This window comes from Mauremys mutica, chromosome 11 (assembly GCF_020497125.1).
Source record: "Mauremys mutica isolate MM-2020 ecotype Southern chromosome 11, ASM2049712v1, whole genome shotgun sequence".
Taxonomy (NCBI): domain Eukaryota; kingdom Metazoa; phylum Chordata; order Testudines; family Geoemydidae; genus Mauremys; species Mauremys mutica.
This window is the reverse complement of record NC_059082.1, coordinates 110922-127183: the sequence shown is the minus strand read 5'-3', so window position 1 is coordinate 127183 and position 16262 is coordinate 110922. Positions and strand designations below refer to the sequence as shown.

At 43.9% G+C, this 16262-nt stretch overlaps 1 protein-coding gene across 2 annotated transcripts in view; it reads left to right on the top strand.

The window, feature by feature from the left end:
- The window catches only part of IQGAP1 (IQ motif containing GTPase activating protein 1), a 190134-nt gene that overhangs the window by 148009 nt on the left and 25863 nt on the right, over positions 1-16262 (top strand). For both annotated transcript variants that reach the window (XM_044981139.1, XM_044981138.1), the window contains exons 30-33: positions 847-979; positions 1370-1472; positions 2507-2642; positions 12683-12770. In XM_044981139.1, coding sequence (XP_044837074.1) covers positions 847-979; positions 1370-1472; positions 2507-2642; positions 12683-12770 — 460 coding nt within the window. The remainder of the gene's footprint in view (positions 1-846; positions 980-1369; positions 1473-2506; positions 2643-12682; positions 12771-16262) is intronic.

The following is a 16262-nucleotide window of genomic DNA, read 5'->3' as shown; positions in this document are numbered from 1 at the left end:
GAAAGCCCCCCAAACTGTTTGTTGCACTAGCAGAAAGACTTAGGGGTCAGGCAATCTCCATCCAGTAGATTTTGTGTTGCATTACATTTTGCTATCAACTATCTGGCTTGCCTGCCTTCCCCTAGTGGGGTACAGACCCTTTCCTCAAGAGTCCAGACCTCAACCACAGCCTCCTTTCAGGATGTCCTACTCCAGGACATATGTAGAACAGCCGCATGGAGTTCTGTGCACACCTTTGCAACACACATCTTAGTACAGGACCTGGAAGCAGATGCCTCCTTTGGCTGGCAGTCGTCTGCATGACTGTTCCATCTTCATCCTCACACCCTCCTCTGACTTAAGTACTGCTTGCTAATCACCTTCAGTGGAATACAGTAGGGATCATCACTCAAAGAAGAATCGGAGGTTACTTACCTTAAACTGGAGGTTCTTTGAGATGTGTGGTCCCTAACATCATTCCACTTCCTGCCTTCCCTCCCCTCTGCTATGGATGTGTCTGGTTCAGGGTGGAGAAGGAACTGGAGATACAGTCAGTGTGCTCTGCCCGTTATCGCTTTGAACGAAACCACAAGGTGAGCCAGAGCACATGCGTGGACCAAGGGACACTACTTTCAAATTCTCCAGCTCCAGACTTATAGTGTGCATGCGTAAACCCCTCAGTGGAATACAGAAATGGACCACACATCTCAAAGAACCTCCAATTACAGGTAAGTAACCTCCTCTTATTGTACCAAAGTTCGAAAGAATAGCTCTGCTTGAGAAAATAACAGGGAGCCAATACCTTGGTTATGTTAGTGCTTGTGATTGGCAGGATTGTGTTTGATGCTTTTTTCTTTTTGTCTGAAGACGTTTTTTTCAGGCTGCCTGTGAGGTTCCAGAACTACAGGATAAATTTAATGTTGATGAATATTCTGACTTGGTGACTCTCACTAAACCAGTTATCTATATTTCCATTGGAGAAATCATCAATACACACACTGTAAGTATACACTAGTCACATTTCTTTCGTGCAGAATGGCCCTTCTGAACAATCTGTTACTGATTGGTTTAATGTGAATCCTTTAACAAATTTGGATGTTGACGATATTGTTTAAAAAAAGGCAATATCTTCTGAACTGTCAAAATGTTGAGATCAGTAGTTTGTCTGCTTATGGCCTTTTTAATATTTTTTTCTTGTGAAGTCATCTGATACTTTAAGTCTTATGTGACGATGCCAGACATTTGCCTGCTAGTATCTTCACTGGGAATCTCATGAACTGAGAGGAATTCTCTCCAAAGAATATCAGCCTAAATAATGAAATTCTTAAATTGGGTGAAACAAGACACAGGAGGAATAGTTAAATTATTATTTATATTTGTATTAATCTAGTTGCTTTTAGATCATCAAGATGCGATTGCGCCTGAGCACAATGATCCAATTCATGAGCTGCTGGATGACCTGGGGGAAGTTCCCACTATTGAGTCCCTGATAGGTGAGCTGCTCTTCTTTTACATGAGGGAGATGTGATGTTCTGAGTAGCTTCAAGTGTGGTTTAAAAAAATTACTATAAAGAATAATCATGGTTAGGGAGGGAATTGGTGCTATATAAACAGCAGCCTACAGTGTGCTAGGCTAGTTTACCCCATAGGGCTTTTCCATGTCTGTGTTCTATGAATCTGCGAGGCACTGTATCAAATCCTTTCCTCCAGCTCCAGGGCTCTGTGTGCCTCCCCTTCCACCATACCAGGTTTCCTCATTTCTCCCCCACCCTCTCTCTCTTACACCTTCCCCTCTCACCAGGGACCTGAATTTCTAATGTGAAAAAACATTGACAAATCTTTCAGTCCTCGTTCATGCAACATAAAGGACTGGTCTACGCTTAAAAGTATTGCTAGCATATCTGTGTCAGTAATTGATATAGCTAGCTATACCAGCAAATGCTTTAGTGTAGACATATCAGCCAAAAAAGTCCTTTTGCCATTATAGCTTATTTAATTCAGGGAACTGTTATAAGCTATACTAGCAAAAGAACTCTTTTGCCAATGCAAGCTGCATCTCTACTAACTATACCAAAAACCCCTTTTTAGTATAGATAAGGCCAAAGAAGCAACAAAGGGCACAAACTGAATTTCTTTTCCTTGGTAGGTCACATTTAAGCTTGTCAGTAGAGAGGCAGGTTGAGATGCAAGATTTATCTCACACACACTCTGATTTGTATACCTCTGAGGCACCAAAACTTGAATTTACATGAAATCTTATTTTTTGCTGAAGGAGGAGGAATGTTAGGAAATCCTAAATTATGTATGTGCAAGATGAACATGTTTTTAAAACCCATAAATAGGCTGTAAAAGGTCCTTTAAAAATGAATTGATTGTTTTTCTGTACGGTGCTGGAAGGAAGATATTGCAGACCCAAACAGCCCATGACAATGTTTGAATACATTCTAACCTGTGTCACTATCATCACATCTGGCATTGGGAAGTAGGTTCTCTCATTGATAACTCACCTCTCCTTTTTCTACCCCAGGGGAAGGGTCTGGTAACATTAATGACCCCAACAAGGAGATGCTAGCAAAGACTGAAGTTTCTCTTACACTGACTAATAAATTTGATGTTCCTGGCGATGAGAATGCTGAAATGGATGCAAGGACAATCCTGCTGAAGTGAGTGATGGGTAATGGCCAATAGCAGTCGTCGCTTAAATAAGGGATAGGATATTAATTTTATGGGTTGGACTATGAGGGAAGAAAAAGGCAACAGTGATGTCAGGAAATGAAAGAATAAATGAATCCAAGCCTGTTTAAGTGCACACAGCTTGTATCCAGGGCCCCTAGATTTTGTGGCCATTGAATTTGTTCCAGGAAAACCCCATTGCCAAAGCATAGTACTGGAGAATTTAAGGTTTGTCATTTAAAAAAAGTGTCTCCAGTTTTCATGATTATGAAGAAAACCTTCCAAACACAATCTGAGTGTAACTGATACAGTGAAGTCTGATAGTGTCTGTACAAAGTCTGAAACAAGAGCTCTGAAGTGTGTGAATGGCCTTTATTGATCCTGAGTACATTTTAATTCTGAAGCCAATTACGTCAATTTTTAACTGTGGACATAGTTAACTAATTCACAGCAGATCATTTTAGCAGAGAAACCCCCCTAGATCACTTCTCCAGTGCAGTTCTGTGTTACCAATACAAAATTTGTGACACATTGAAAATTTTGGGGAGGGGAAATCTGCAATATATGTAATACTTAACTCGCATGTTAAATTCAACCCAAGAAATTCTGTACTGTTGCATTCATTACTTTCATATTGAATTCAGTAAAAACCTTAAGGCAGATTCTCTGCTGTGCCTGTCAGGCGGTGCAGGCTGCAGGAACAGGGAACACAAGTGGTAATTTACAGGGTTTTCCCTACAGCTGCCAATCACCTGCTCTAGCAGTACTGTAAACCCCAAAAGTTAAAATATCATTAGTCAGACCACAAAACATGAGATTGGCCTCAAAATTATGAGGTTCTTTTAAACAAAAATCACATTTTTAATCTCTTCTGATTTTGAATTTCCCTTTTCCCCCTTAGTATGTATGATTGTGAGGAGATTGGGACTAGCTCATTGTCACACATGCACATTGATTGATTTGATTCTAGCTCAGTTTGCTTCTCTAAAATCCATACCTGCCAACTTAAAAAAGTACATTACACAAACTTGTATTAAAGGGCTACCTGATGGTGCAGAGGTTTTCCATGTTCTCTCAAAATTCTAGTTAGTTAATTTTGTTCCCCCATCTATACATCTGTTAATTATATTGTCATCGTCCCCCGCACATCAACTCTGCACCCTCACTCCCAAATCAATTTTGTGTCCCCTTTGACCTCACATCTGCCCCATAGCTACCTCAGTCAGTTCATCCAGCCATATCTTTCCCTTCCCTTTTCCCCCTCCCTCAGTAAACCTCTGTTCCTTTTGCAGCAGTGGTGGCTCTTCACTCACAACCCCTCCCAAACTGAGGGGGCATCTGCAGCAAGGATCCTCTTCTCTCCTTTCTAGGCCTGGTGTTGCAGGGATAGAGAAGAAGAGGGAGTAACAGAGAGAAGCCAGTCCATTTGTAAAAGGGTGGGGGAGGGAGCAGAGCCACCCTCAGCAGCCATCTTTTTTGGCTTCCTCTTCCCTTCTTGTGAAAATGGTGTGCCCTATTTCTCTTCCCTCTTCTTCTACCCAAAAACTTCTGTCAGATCCTGAGAGACAGGGATGAGCTCTGACTGCTTGATACTGTAAGTTTGATTGACTTTCTTCCCCAAGAGATGAAGAAATGGAAAAGGCAGCCAGTCAGAGGGGATTTTCCTCCTCGACAGGTGTAAAAATTAAATTAAGCCTGGAGCTTTTTGCATCATCATGAGGCTTCTTGATTCTGGGACCAAAACTGCATTACTTACAATAAAATGGGGAGAGCTGGCAATAATGTTTCAGTTGCTCCAGTGGCACACACCTATGTTGAGGCTGTGTTGTTGGAGGCATAGTTCTCCCATGGCACTCTGGGGATGGGGGCTGTTTCTGTCCCCTTTCAGCTGCCAGAGCAACATAAAGGAGCCTTCATAATGGGCAGAATCTACCACTTTACATAGAGAACTTACTTGAAGCTGCCACAGAATGTCCAGTTCTTCTTCAACTTCGTGTCAGCATGGATCCCACTATAGTTAAGTATGTGCATCATGCATGCAAGAACAGGGCCACACCTGCACCCTGTGCTGCTTCCTTGTGTTTCCATATGAGGGTATAAAAGGCAGGGCAGCCCCACCCTCCGTTAGTTCCATCTTACTGCCGGTAACAGCAAGGCAGAACCTGGTGGAGTCCTCTCTGTTGATAGCACTCTAGCGAGCTATTTCTGGGGGGTGGGGGGAACAGATAGCTCAGTGGTTTAAGCATTGGCCTGCTAAACCCAGGGTTGAGTTCAATCCTTGAGGAGGCCATTTAGGGAACTGGGGTAAAAATCTGTCTGGGGATTGGTCCTGCTTTGAGCAGGGGTTGGACTAGATGACCTCCTGAGGTCCCTTCCAATCCTGTGATTCTATGAAGAAAATCTCTGAAAATCAGTACTTTTACCTAGCTGCAACTTAAAATCCTCAATTTGGACTGAAATCCATCAAACAGACTCTCTTGTTCCAATCTAATTTCCTCTCCTCCCACATACACATCCCACTTACTTACTGTTGACCTTTTCCCTGATACATACCTGAAGCAGGGACTTTTCCCATCTGGCAGTAATTAGATGTATCTTTATTAAAAGCCTTATCACATAGACAAATCCAATTAATATAACTGTCACATAGATTTCACTAGTTAGAAAGTAGTGGTCAGCACCAGTATTTCCAGTTCTTTCATACTCTCATATCCAGATGGAATCCTGAATTAGCGTGGAGGTGGCTGGCTCCTGTTGAGGATCAAGAAATGATGACCTCCAGGGAGCAACAACTTCCAGTCATAGAGCTGGGCCCCATTTATAATAACTTACACATATGCCCACCAAAGCTTTTTAATAGGCATAAGGGTTGAACCTCTTATGTCCAGCTTTGGGAGTGTTAACCCAATGTTACTGGGAGGCTTTTCACCTGATAAGCCAATTGGATAGTTCTGTTTTTAATTCATTAGCATTTATATCATCTTATCACCATAGTACCATGCAGTTACCTTAAGGAAGTCTCTAACATTTCACCCCGGCTACCAGCAGTCATCTTGTAATGTTCACTGATCTCTCGTAGACATTAGTATCAAAACTTAGCAGTTATTTTCAAAACATCAGTGTATTACAACCATAGACACAAACTCAGCAGGTTTATTAACAACTTACTTACGCTGATTTATCTTTAAAATATGGCTAACTTATCCTAAAGCCTAATTTGGCTAAGCTAAATATTTTACAGGCCTACACCCGTAGGTTTCTTGCATTTCAGCTTTAAAATCTTACGCTGTCTTTTACCTATTACGAATCAGGTATTAATCTCTTATATCCAGCTTTTATGATAGATGGAATTTATTAGTTACAGGCTACAAGAGGGTCTATGCTATGCTCTGGCCTTTAAACAGTCTTCTGGGAGTACCCTTTTAGTGCGCCAGACCCTAAAGGGGGGTCACACTTTTCCACAAGAGTAGATCATGTGCCTTCCTTGCCTCTGAAAATGGGAACATAAACTGGGGCCTTCAGGCTCCAGCATCCCTGTTTCTCACTGTGAATTCTGAACAGTGATTCCACCTTAGGTGGACATTTTACCCCTTCAGTGATCAATGCACATCAGCAAGTATCTGCAATGACACTGGCTGCCTTTTCAAAAACAGTAGGTTTTAACAGTCAGCTGGAGTACAGAGTTGGGAAATCCTTAGGTTTAGCATAGAGAAGGAGAGATGCTTCAAGTGTTTGCAGATATGTATTCCACACAGATATGTGTGCATCCAGCATACTGAAGCCAGAGAACTTTGCTTAGCAGTACCCCATGGTGCAACACTCTCACCCTCAGGCCACTTGTAGCTCCTCCCATGGCTATTTAAGGGCAGCACCGCCTTGACCCCCTCAGTTCCTTCTCATTGCCTGCAGTTGGAAGCAGAGCATTCTGTTGTATTTTACCTCACACTCTTTTTGCTGTCCATGAGTTTTCTCCCCTCTTTTTGGTATATAGTTAGTTATTGCGGGTAGCGCCCTTCTGATAGATTAGTTAGTAGTTGAATAGTAAGATTTGCCTGGTGTGATGCCTTTGCCAGGTTTTAAGCACTGTCCTTCCTGTGGGGTACCTATCCCCATACTAGGTGTTTGTGCCTGGGAGAGGGGTATATTAAGACAAAGTATTCTGTTTGTAAATCCTTTAAAAAGAGAACGTGTGTGGCTAGAGACTTATGCCTCAAGCAGCACCTTTATAGAGCAACCAATGAGACTGTATCAGTGCCGGGATCCTCCTCAGATCACCTGGCCCCTCAAAAGGTTTTGGTGCCGCCACAAGCCGCTGGTGCACAGCCAGACTCTGACTTTTCTCCAAGAAGAAGAGGAGATCATTCTAGTTCATCTCCTTCCCCAAGAGAGAGGTCTCAGAAGACTGACTGTAGTCACTCCAATTTTGCTCTCAAGTTGGTCTCAGTCCAGACTATTTAACTGATGTCTTCCATCTGAACTGGGGATTGGTACTGATGTATGCCATCTTCAAGTAGAAGCTGCCATGTATTCCACTTAGGCGTGTGCAAGCCCAGCTCACCAGAGCCAGATAATTTTGTCTAGCTGTACCTGTAGGAGGTGGTGCTCATGGCCATAACCCCTCCCCATGCTATCTGAGACAGTGTCAACCTGACCCCTCTTGAGTTTCTTTTTACTGCCTGTGGCTGAAGTCAGAGCTCTTTGTGGTTCCTAACCTCACAACACCTCATCCTTTAGCTAGAGTTCTAGCTGTATATAGTTAGTTAGTACCCTTAGCATTAGTGTTAGTTAGTTAGTCTAGTTAAGTGTTTTCCCAGGGTTCAAATGTTGTCCGTCGTGTGGGTGAGCGATCCCAGACGACTCTCACACAAGCTGCTTGATCTGCGTAGGTAAGGCTCACTTCAAAGAACGGTGTCCATGTGTATATCATTCACAAAACAGACTCTAGTGGCTATAGCCCTTTGCCTGAAGCAGAACCTTCTTGAGCAAGCCATGAGGCCTGTTTCAGCATTGAGGCTTGTGTTGGATTGGAGGTCGACCTCGATCAGTGGGACTGGCTTGCACTCTGGGACTGATGCCTCTACAAAGAAGTGAAGAAGCTGCTCTCCATCAAGTGTGCCAAGGAAAAAGTCTTATAAGACCAATTGAGACATCTCCAGGTTTCGTGGAGACTCTTTTCCTCATCCAGGAAGAAGTGTATGGCTATTGTGGCACACGGGATGGAGCAGGTCCTTCTGACCACTCCCCAGTACCGTGTAGGGATGCAAGAGGCCCATACCATCAACTCCGATTCTGGCCCCGTGTCATCCATTAAGTCTAGTGCCGAAGAGGACAATGCTAGCACCACTGTTTCCACGCTGGCGGCATATCAGGCAGCGGTGGACCTCCTCTGCCTTTCTGTCCTGAGCTCTCCCTTGGTCCAGGACTTCACCAGGGCTATGGCACCCACAGCCTTGCTGTCTGGATGGGCTTCTGAAGCTTTGGGTACATCGGCACCACATCCCAGTGCTCCCTTGCCACAGCCTAGAAGTGAGGCTGGTGCCAGCTTGCCACAAGAAACCACCTCGGCACCAGGAAATTCCCCAGCCCTGCTGCACTTCGCACTGCCGTTGTTACTGTGGCTGCACTCTCTGCCCTCCACCTTGGCACTGTCAGTTGCTGTGGTACCACCGCTGAGTTTGGTACCAACACCAGTGACAACTGAGGCGTACTCTGGTTCGTTGTGATGAACTCCCATTGTAAGTACACAGTCCTTCCTTTCAGTCAGTCTTCTTCCCCACCCCACCCCAGGGTTTTGCCATCTATATGACTGTGTACCTCAGGAAGAAAGGAATCCATGTCTTCCCATATCTGCACAACTAGCTACTAAGGTCAGAAAAGTCAGGTCCAGAGAAGACGTTCTTAATCACATACACATTACACTGCTCACTTGGCCATCTGGGTATCATCCTACACAATATTGGTTATCAACACTGGTACCCCTCAGGAAATCGAGTTCATTGGGACCCTAATAGACTCAGACTCAGAGAGAGAGTTTTTCCTGATCTACTATTTTCAGATGATTCACCTCCTTTGTCTCTGCAGTCTCAACATTCCACAAAAGTTCAGATGTGCCTGAGGGTCTTGGGCCAGATCTCTGCATGCATGCAGGTTCAATTTGCCAGTTTGCATCTCTGCCCTCTTCAAAAGTGGCTCAAGACACTGGACCATCCAATCTTCACTGCTTAGAAAGGTTGATCCTGGCCTCCTTGCACTAGTGGACAGTTCAGGGGAATGTATGTCAGGGTATTCCCTTCATCTGGCCCTTACCAACCAGAACTATTTTCACCGATGCCTCCCTGATGGGTTGGGGGAGCACATTTGGGATTGCTGAAAGTTCAGGGTCTGTGGTCAGAGCAGGAAGCCCCATTGCATAACAATGTGCTGGAGCTTCACACCATCTACAATGCCTGTCACGCTTTTCTAGACCTCATCAGAGGCTTAGTGGGCCACATACTTACCAACAGTACTACCATGATGTATTATGTGAACAGGCAAGGAGGAGCACAATCCAGGGTGCTCTGTCAAAAGGCAATTATGCAGAACTGCAATAGCATCGACAAGATCATCATTCCAATAGCCAATAATTTGCCTGGAGTCCAGAATCATCTCATGGACCATCTCAGCAATAATTTTTCTCTGAGTCATGAGTGGTCTCTGAAGCCCAGTGTTCTGCGAGTCATTTTCGTGACTTGGACCATCTCAAAGATTGACGTGTTCATTACAAGGGACAGTAGGAAATGCCATCTGTTCTGCAGGCTCCCTGACTGACACCTTCCACCTCAGCTGTCACTCAGCTTCCCTATACGCTTTTTCTCCGATCCCAGTCATTCTGCAGGTTATCCTAAAGCTAAAAGCAGATTGGACCAACCTCATCCTCATTGTGTCGGCATGGCTAATGCAGTGTTCATTTACCAACCTTCTCGTGTTGTCAGTTCAGCATCCTATATCCCTTCCTCTTGATCCCAACCTGCTCACACAGAATCATGGTCACATTTTGCATCCTTCGCTTAGTTCCCTTCATCTTACTGCATGGCTGCTCTGTAGTTGAATGAGGAGGGAGAGAAATGTTTGGTGGCTGTTCAACATGTCCTACTCAGTAGTAGAAAATTCTATACCAGAATGTCCTATTCAGCAAAATGTAAGCAGTTTTCTGTGTGGACACTGGCCCATGGATTTCAGCCAATGCTGGCTTGTATCCAGGGCATCCTGGAGTACTTGCTGCATCTTCAGTCGTCTGGTCTTACCCTTAGTTCGTTGAAGGTGCATCTGGCAGCAGTCTCAGCTTTTCAACCACCCATTCATGAAAGATTGGTATTTTTTCAATGCCATGGTAGCAGGATTCTTTAAAGGAATTCTTTGTCTCCATCTGCCCATGCGGGAAATGGTTCCTTTGCAGGACCTTAACGTGGTCTTAGCAGCTCTGATGGGACCTCTGTTAGAGCCTCGAGCATCTTGTCCCTTTCCTCTCATGTCAAAAAACTGCATTCCTAGTGGCGATAACATCTGCAAGCAGAGTGCGAGTTGCAGGCTTTCATGGCAGAACCTCCTTTTACATGATTTTCCAAAGACAAAGTGATGATGTGGCTGCACCATTTGTCTAACGTGGTTTTTTCCCTGGAGGCACAGATGTCAAATGATGTCTAGCCTTCTACTTGGACAGAACTAAACTTTTCTGTGCTTCATTCCTGCTCCTAGCAGTTTCCCAGTCTCAGTGAGCTCTGCTCTCTTCTTGGAGCAACCACCCTAGGGCAGCTTTCCTGGCCCCTTAGTCCCAGGACCCACCACAGGAGGTAGCTGCACTCCAGTGTGGGTTTCCTTCCTCTGCAGCCTGTCTCAGTCCCTCTCAACCATCCATTAGCAGCCCTTTATAGGCCCAAATGCAGCCCCACCCTCTTAAATTGGCTGGATTGGACTCACTACTCTGGTCCAGGGAAGCTGGGCTTAGTCTATTGAGAGGGACCAGCTACTCTGTGACAGGTAATAATAAAGTCAGACAGTTAGCTGAGATGTGTACCGTTTGCAAAAATATTACAGCAAATTCCCACATTCATCACACAGGTGCATTGGGACACACATGCACCCTGTGACCAGTGTACTGTTACATCATTCTATTCACTTTTTACTTCTTCGAGGCTTGTTGTCAAGCTTACTTTCCAAATTTTAGCCTAACTGGTGCATGTATCTTCCTCCAGCCCAAAGCTGTGCCCCAGTCCTCTGGCATAGGTCTCTCCATTTCAGGGAGACACAGACCACCCCACAGTACCCAAAACACACCATCTCCATCTCCTGTAGGAGTTCCATCTTCATTCTTTCCTATCCAGAGCGCCTTCCAGGTATGAGTGGCCCTCTTCACAGGGTTCCGTGGCTGGCCTTTTACATACCGCAGGACTAAAGGATGTATCTCTTTTCAGGATAAATTCTGCTTAGAGGACATTCTTTGGTTTTGGATGGCTGATTTGTTTGTTTCAGCATGGTTTTTTGTGGCATTTGGGTAAATGGAGGTGTCTGGGTATACCCGATGGGGAAAAGAACAGTGGGATACCATATGCAATCAGATGTTTAACATAGCCAAAGTCCTCATTCCAGCAGGCTTAAGGACTCGCTCATTGAGGGCTACTGCTGTCTATCTGGCCTGTTTTAAGGCATATCCTCTTGCTGAGATTTGTAGAGCAGTCATTTGGAGTTCAGTCCACATATTCACCATAGACTAGCATCCCACTCTGATGCTGGGTGTGTGGTGCTACAATCTTTATTTAATTGAGAGTTCCTCAGCCCACCTTTCATGAGCTGTCCAGTCTACATGGATCTCCCAAGAGTGGGAATGCACAGAGGCACTTGAGAAAGAAAAGTTACCTAATAGAAACTGTGGTTGTTTGAGAGTTGCCACTTTACTTTGCCACTGCCCACCCACCTTCCACTCTGCCTCAAAGTTCTCTACACAGCTTGGACTCTGCTGTCCAGGTGAAGGACCTGAGACGTTTGTAGGGCAGCACTCCCTTATATATGGTGTGATGTGCTGACTGTTCAGCACCATGGGGTTCAGGTGGGGAGGTGCTCATGCAGTCCCAACAATGCACCTTTCAAGATGGCTCTGCAAGCTCAAGGTGTGGGGGCACCATCCCCAGAGTGGGAATGCACAGAAGCAACTCTCAAACAACCATAGTTACTCGTGTGACAAATTTCCAGTACTATTATGCTGGGTCTCGCACTTTCTTTTCTTTGGGGAAGGTTCAGGGCGCCATTGCTTGCCTCTGAACCGGTATTTTTAATTACCCCACTAGTGTCCTTGAGGAGTGGAGTGGAGAGGGAGGGACCTGGACCCACCCTCTTCTCCAGGTCCCAACCCAGGGGCCCTGAGGTTAGTGGTGAACCACTAGAACTGGTGGTTCCTTCCCCTGGGCTACTTCCCTCTCCTGCCCTTCAGCTTGTGAAGGGGCTTCTTGCCTTCCTTCTACACAAGCCAGGTGCCCCTTACCTAGGGTTTTTGGACTTCTCAGCCCACCGCAGCAATCTTCCAAACTTTCCTTTTGTCTCTCTTCAAAACTGTTCTCTGCTTCAACTCCTTCAAACCGCTCTCTGCTCCAACCAAACCTTCCTGCTCCAACCCCCACACTGTCTGACTGAAGCAGGGGTTTATATCATGTGACTCACTGCTGGTACTCTAACTGGCTTCAGGTGCTCTAGTTAATCTATAGCAAACCTTCCTCCCCTTGCAGGGAATAAGGCTCCCTGCTAACACTCTCCTGCTGCCCTCTGGCCATGCTGTATCACACTAGTAAGTAACTTTTCTTTCTTTCCATTTGGAGAAGTGAGGCATGAGTATTGACAATATAAGGACTGTTGACTGGTTTGGATGTGGATCCAGTATGAATATGACTGGTCTAATATGAATCAGTGGTAGCTTTGTTCTCATTTCAGAGCAGGAATAGGATTTTTGTTTTGTTTTGTTTTAATGTTGTTTTGTTTCCTACTCTCCTTGGTTTCTTTTCAGTACAAAGCGCTTGATTGTAGATGTAATCCGCTTCCAGCCGGGGGAGACACTGACTGAGATCCTGGAAACTCCAGCCACCCATGAGCAGGTATGGAAAAGTAGTTTGGCTCCACTCCTTAGGATACTGGATTCTTTTAAATCTAGATATATGTGGCTGCAGGTACATATCAAAGCCTAAATTCTGGGATTGTAATATATGTGGCAATTTAGGTGTGGCATATTGATGTTTCAGACCTGTGTATGTAAAAGGAAGGATCTATAAATGGAGATTCCCTATGTCCTAATAAGGAGGAGAGGATGGAAAATGATAAAATACAGGAAGGATCTGATGAGAAACAGTCAAATGAAAAAAAGTCGCATTAAATTACGTCATGCAATAGTGGACAGCCAAAAAATGACAAGTTTTTAAAATGTTTATATACCAGTGCTAGAAGTCTAACTGATAAGATGGGTAAACTAGAATGCCTAGTATTAAATGAGGATATTGTTCTAATAGGCATCACAGAAACCTGGTGGAATGAGGATAATCAATGGGACACAGTAATACCAGGGTACAAAATATATCGGAAGGACAGAACAGGTTATGCTGGTGAGGGAGTGGCACTATATGTGAAAGAAAGCGTAGAATCAAATGAAGTAAAAATCTTAAATGAACTAAACTGTACTATAGAATTTCTATAGATAGTAATTCCATGCTTGAAAAATAAGAATATAGCAGTAGGGCTATATTACAGACCACCTGACCAGGAGGGTGTTTGTGACTCTGAAATGGTCAGGGAGATTAGAGAGACTATTAAAATAAAAAACTCAATAATAATAATAATGGGGCATTTCAACTATCCCCATATTGACTGGGTACATATCATCTCAGGAAGAGATGCTGAGATAAAGTTTATTGACACCTTAAATGACTGCTTCTTGGAGCAGCTGGTCCTGGAAGCCACAAGAGGAGAGGCGATCCTTGATTTAGTCCTAAGTGGAGCACATGATCAGGTCCAAAAGGTGAATATAGCTGGACCACTTGGTAATAGTGACAATAATATAATTAAATTTAACATCCCTGTGGCGAGGAAAACTCCACAGCGGCCCAACACTGTAGCATTTAATTTCAGAAAGGGGAACTAATGAAAATGAGGAGGTTAGTGAAACAGAAATTAAAAGTTACAGTACCAAAAGTAAAATCTCTGCAAGCTGCATGGAAACTTTTTAAAGACACCATAATAGAGGCTCAACTTAAATGTATACCCCAATTTAAAAAATATAGTAGGAGAACCAAAGAAGAGCCACCGTGGTTAAACAACAAAGTAAAAGAAGCAGTGAGAGGCAAAAAGGCATCCTTTAAAAAGTGGAAGATAAATCCTAATGAGGAATATAGAAAAGAGCATAAACTCTGGAAAACTAAGTGTAAAAATATAATTAGAAAGACCAAAAAAGAATTTGAAGAACAGCTAGCCAAAGACTCCAAAAGTAATAGCAAAAGTTTTTTTAAATACATCAGAAGCAGAAAGCCTGCTAAACAACCAGTGAGGCCACTGGACGATTGAGATGCTAAAGGAGCACTCAAAGACAATAAGGCCTTTCTGGAGAAACTAAATGAATTCTTTGCATCGGTCTTCACTGTTGAGGATGTGAGGGAGACAGGGGCGGTTCTATGTATTTTGCTGCCCAAAGCACAGCAGTCAGGCGGCTTTCGGTGGCATGCCTGCGGGAGGTCCACCGGTCCCGCGCCTTCGGCATACTTGCCGCCGAAGCCGCCTGACTGCCGCCCTCACGGCGATCGGCATGCCGCCCACCGCTGCTTGCCACCCCTGGAGGGAGATTCCCAAACCTGAGCCATTCTTTTTGGGTGACAGATCTGAGGAACTGTCCCAAATTGAGGTGTCATTAGAGGAGGTTTTGGAACAAATTGATAAACTAAACAGTAATAAGTCTCCAGGACCTGATGGTATTCACTCAACAGTTCTGAAAGAACTCAAATGTGAAATTGCAGGACTACTAACTGTCATCTGTAACCTATCATTTAAATCAGCTTCTGTACCAATGACTGGAGGATAGCTAATGTGACGCCACTTTTTTAAAAGGGCTCCAGAGGTGACCCTGACAACTACAGGCCAGTAAGCCTCACTTCAGTACTGGGCAAATTGGTTGAAACTATGGTAAAGAACAAAATTGTCAGACACATAGATGAAAATAATTTGTTGGGAAATAGTCAACATGGTTTTTGTAAAGGGAAATCATGCCTCACCAATCTACTAGAATTCTTTGAGGGGGTCAACAACATGCAGACAAAGGAGATCCAGTGAATATAGTGTATTTAGATTTTCTTAAAGCCTCTGACAAGGTCTCTCACCAAAGGCTTTTAAGCGAAATAAGCAGTCATGGGATAAGAGGGAAGGTCCTCTCATGGATTGGTAACTGGTTAAAAGAGAGGAAACAAAGGGTCAGTTTTCAGAATGGAGAGAGGTAAATAGTGGTGTCCCCCAGGGATCTGTACTGGGCCCAGTCCTATTTAATAGATTCATAAACAATCTGGAAAAAGGGGTAAACAGTGAGGTGGCAAAATTTGCAGATGATACAAAACTACTCAAGATAGTTAAGTCCCAGGCAGACTGTGAAGAGCTACAAAAGGATCTCACAAAACTAGGCAACAAAATGGCAGATGAAATTTAATGTTGATAAATGCAAAGTGATGCACATTGGAAAACATAATCCTAACTATACATATACAATGATGGGATCTAAATTAGCTGTTACCACTCAAGAAAGAGATCTTGGAGTCATTGTGGATAGTTCTCTGAAATCATCCACTCAGTGTGCAGCAGCAGTCAAAAAAGCGAACAGAATGTTGGGAAGCATCAAGAAAGGGATAGATAAGAAGACAGAAAATATCATATTGCCTCTATATAAATCCATGATATGCCCACACCTTGAATACTGAGTGCAGATGTGGTCACCCCATCTCAAAAAAGATATATTGGAATGGGAAAAGGTTCCGAAAAGGGCAACAAAAATGATTAGGGGTGAAGAACAGCTTCTGTATGAGGAGAAATTAATAAGACTGGGACTTTTCAGCTTGGAAAAGAGGCGACTAAGGGGGGATATGATAAAGGTCTATAAAATCATGAGTGATATAGAGAAAGTAAATAAGGAAGTGTTATTTACTCCTTCTCATTATACAAGAACAATGGGCCACCAAATGAAATTAATAGGTAGCAGGTTTAAAACAAACACAAGAAAGTATTTTTTCATGCAATGCACTGTCAACCTGTGGAACTCCTTGCCAAAGGATGTTGTGAAGGCCAGTACTATAGCGGGGTTCAAAAGGGAGCTAGATAGATTCATGGAAGATAGGTCCATCAGTGGCTATTAGCCAGGATGGGCAGGGATGGTGTTCCTAGCCTCTGTTTGCCAGAAGCTGGGATTGGGTGACAGGGCATGGATTACTTGATGATAACCTGTCTGTTCATTCCCTTTGGGGCACCTGGCCACTGTCAGAGGACAGGATACTGGACTTGATGGACCTTTGGTCTGACCCAGTATGGCTGTTCTTATGGATATATGGTATATTTGATTTTTACTC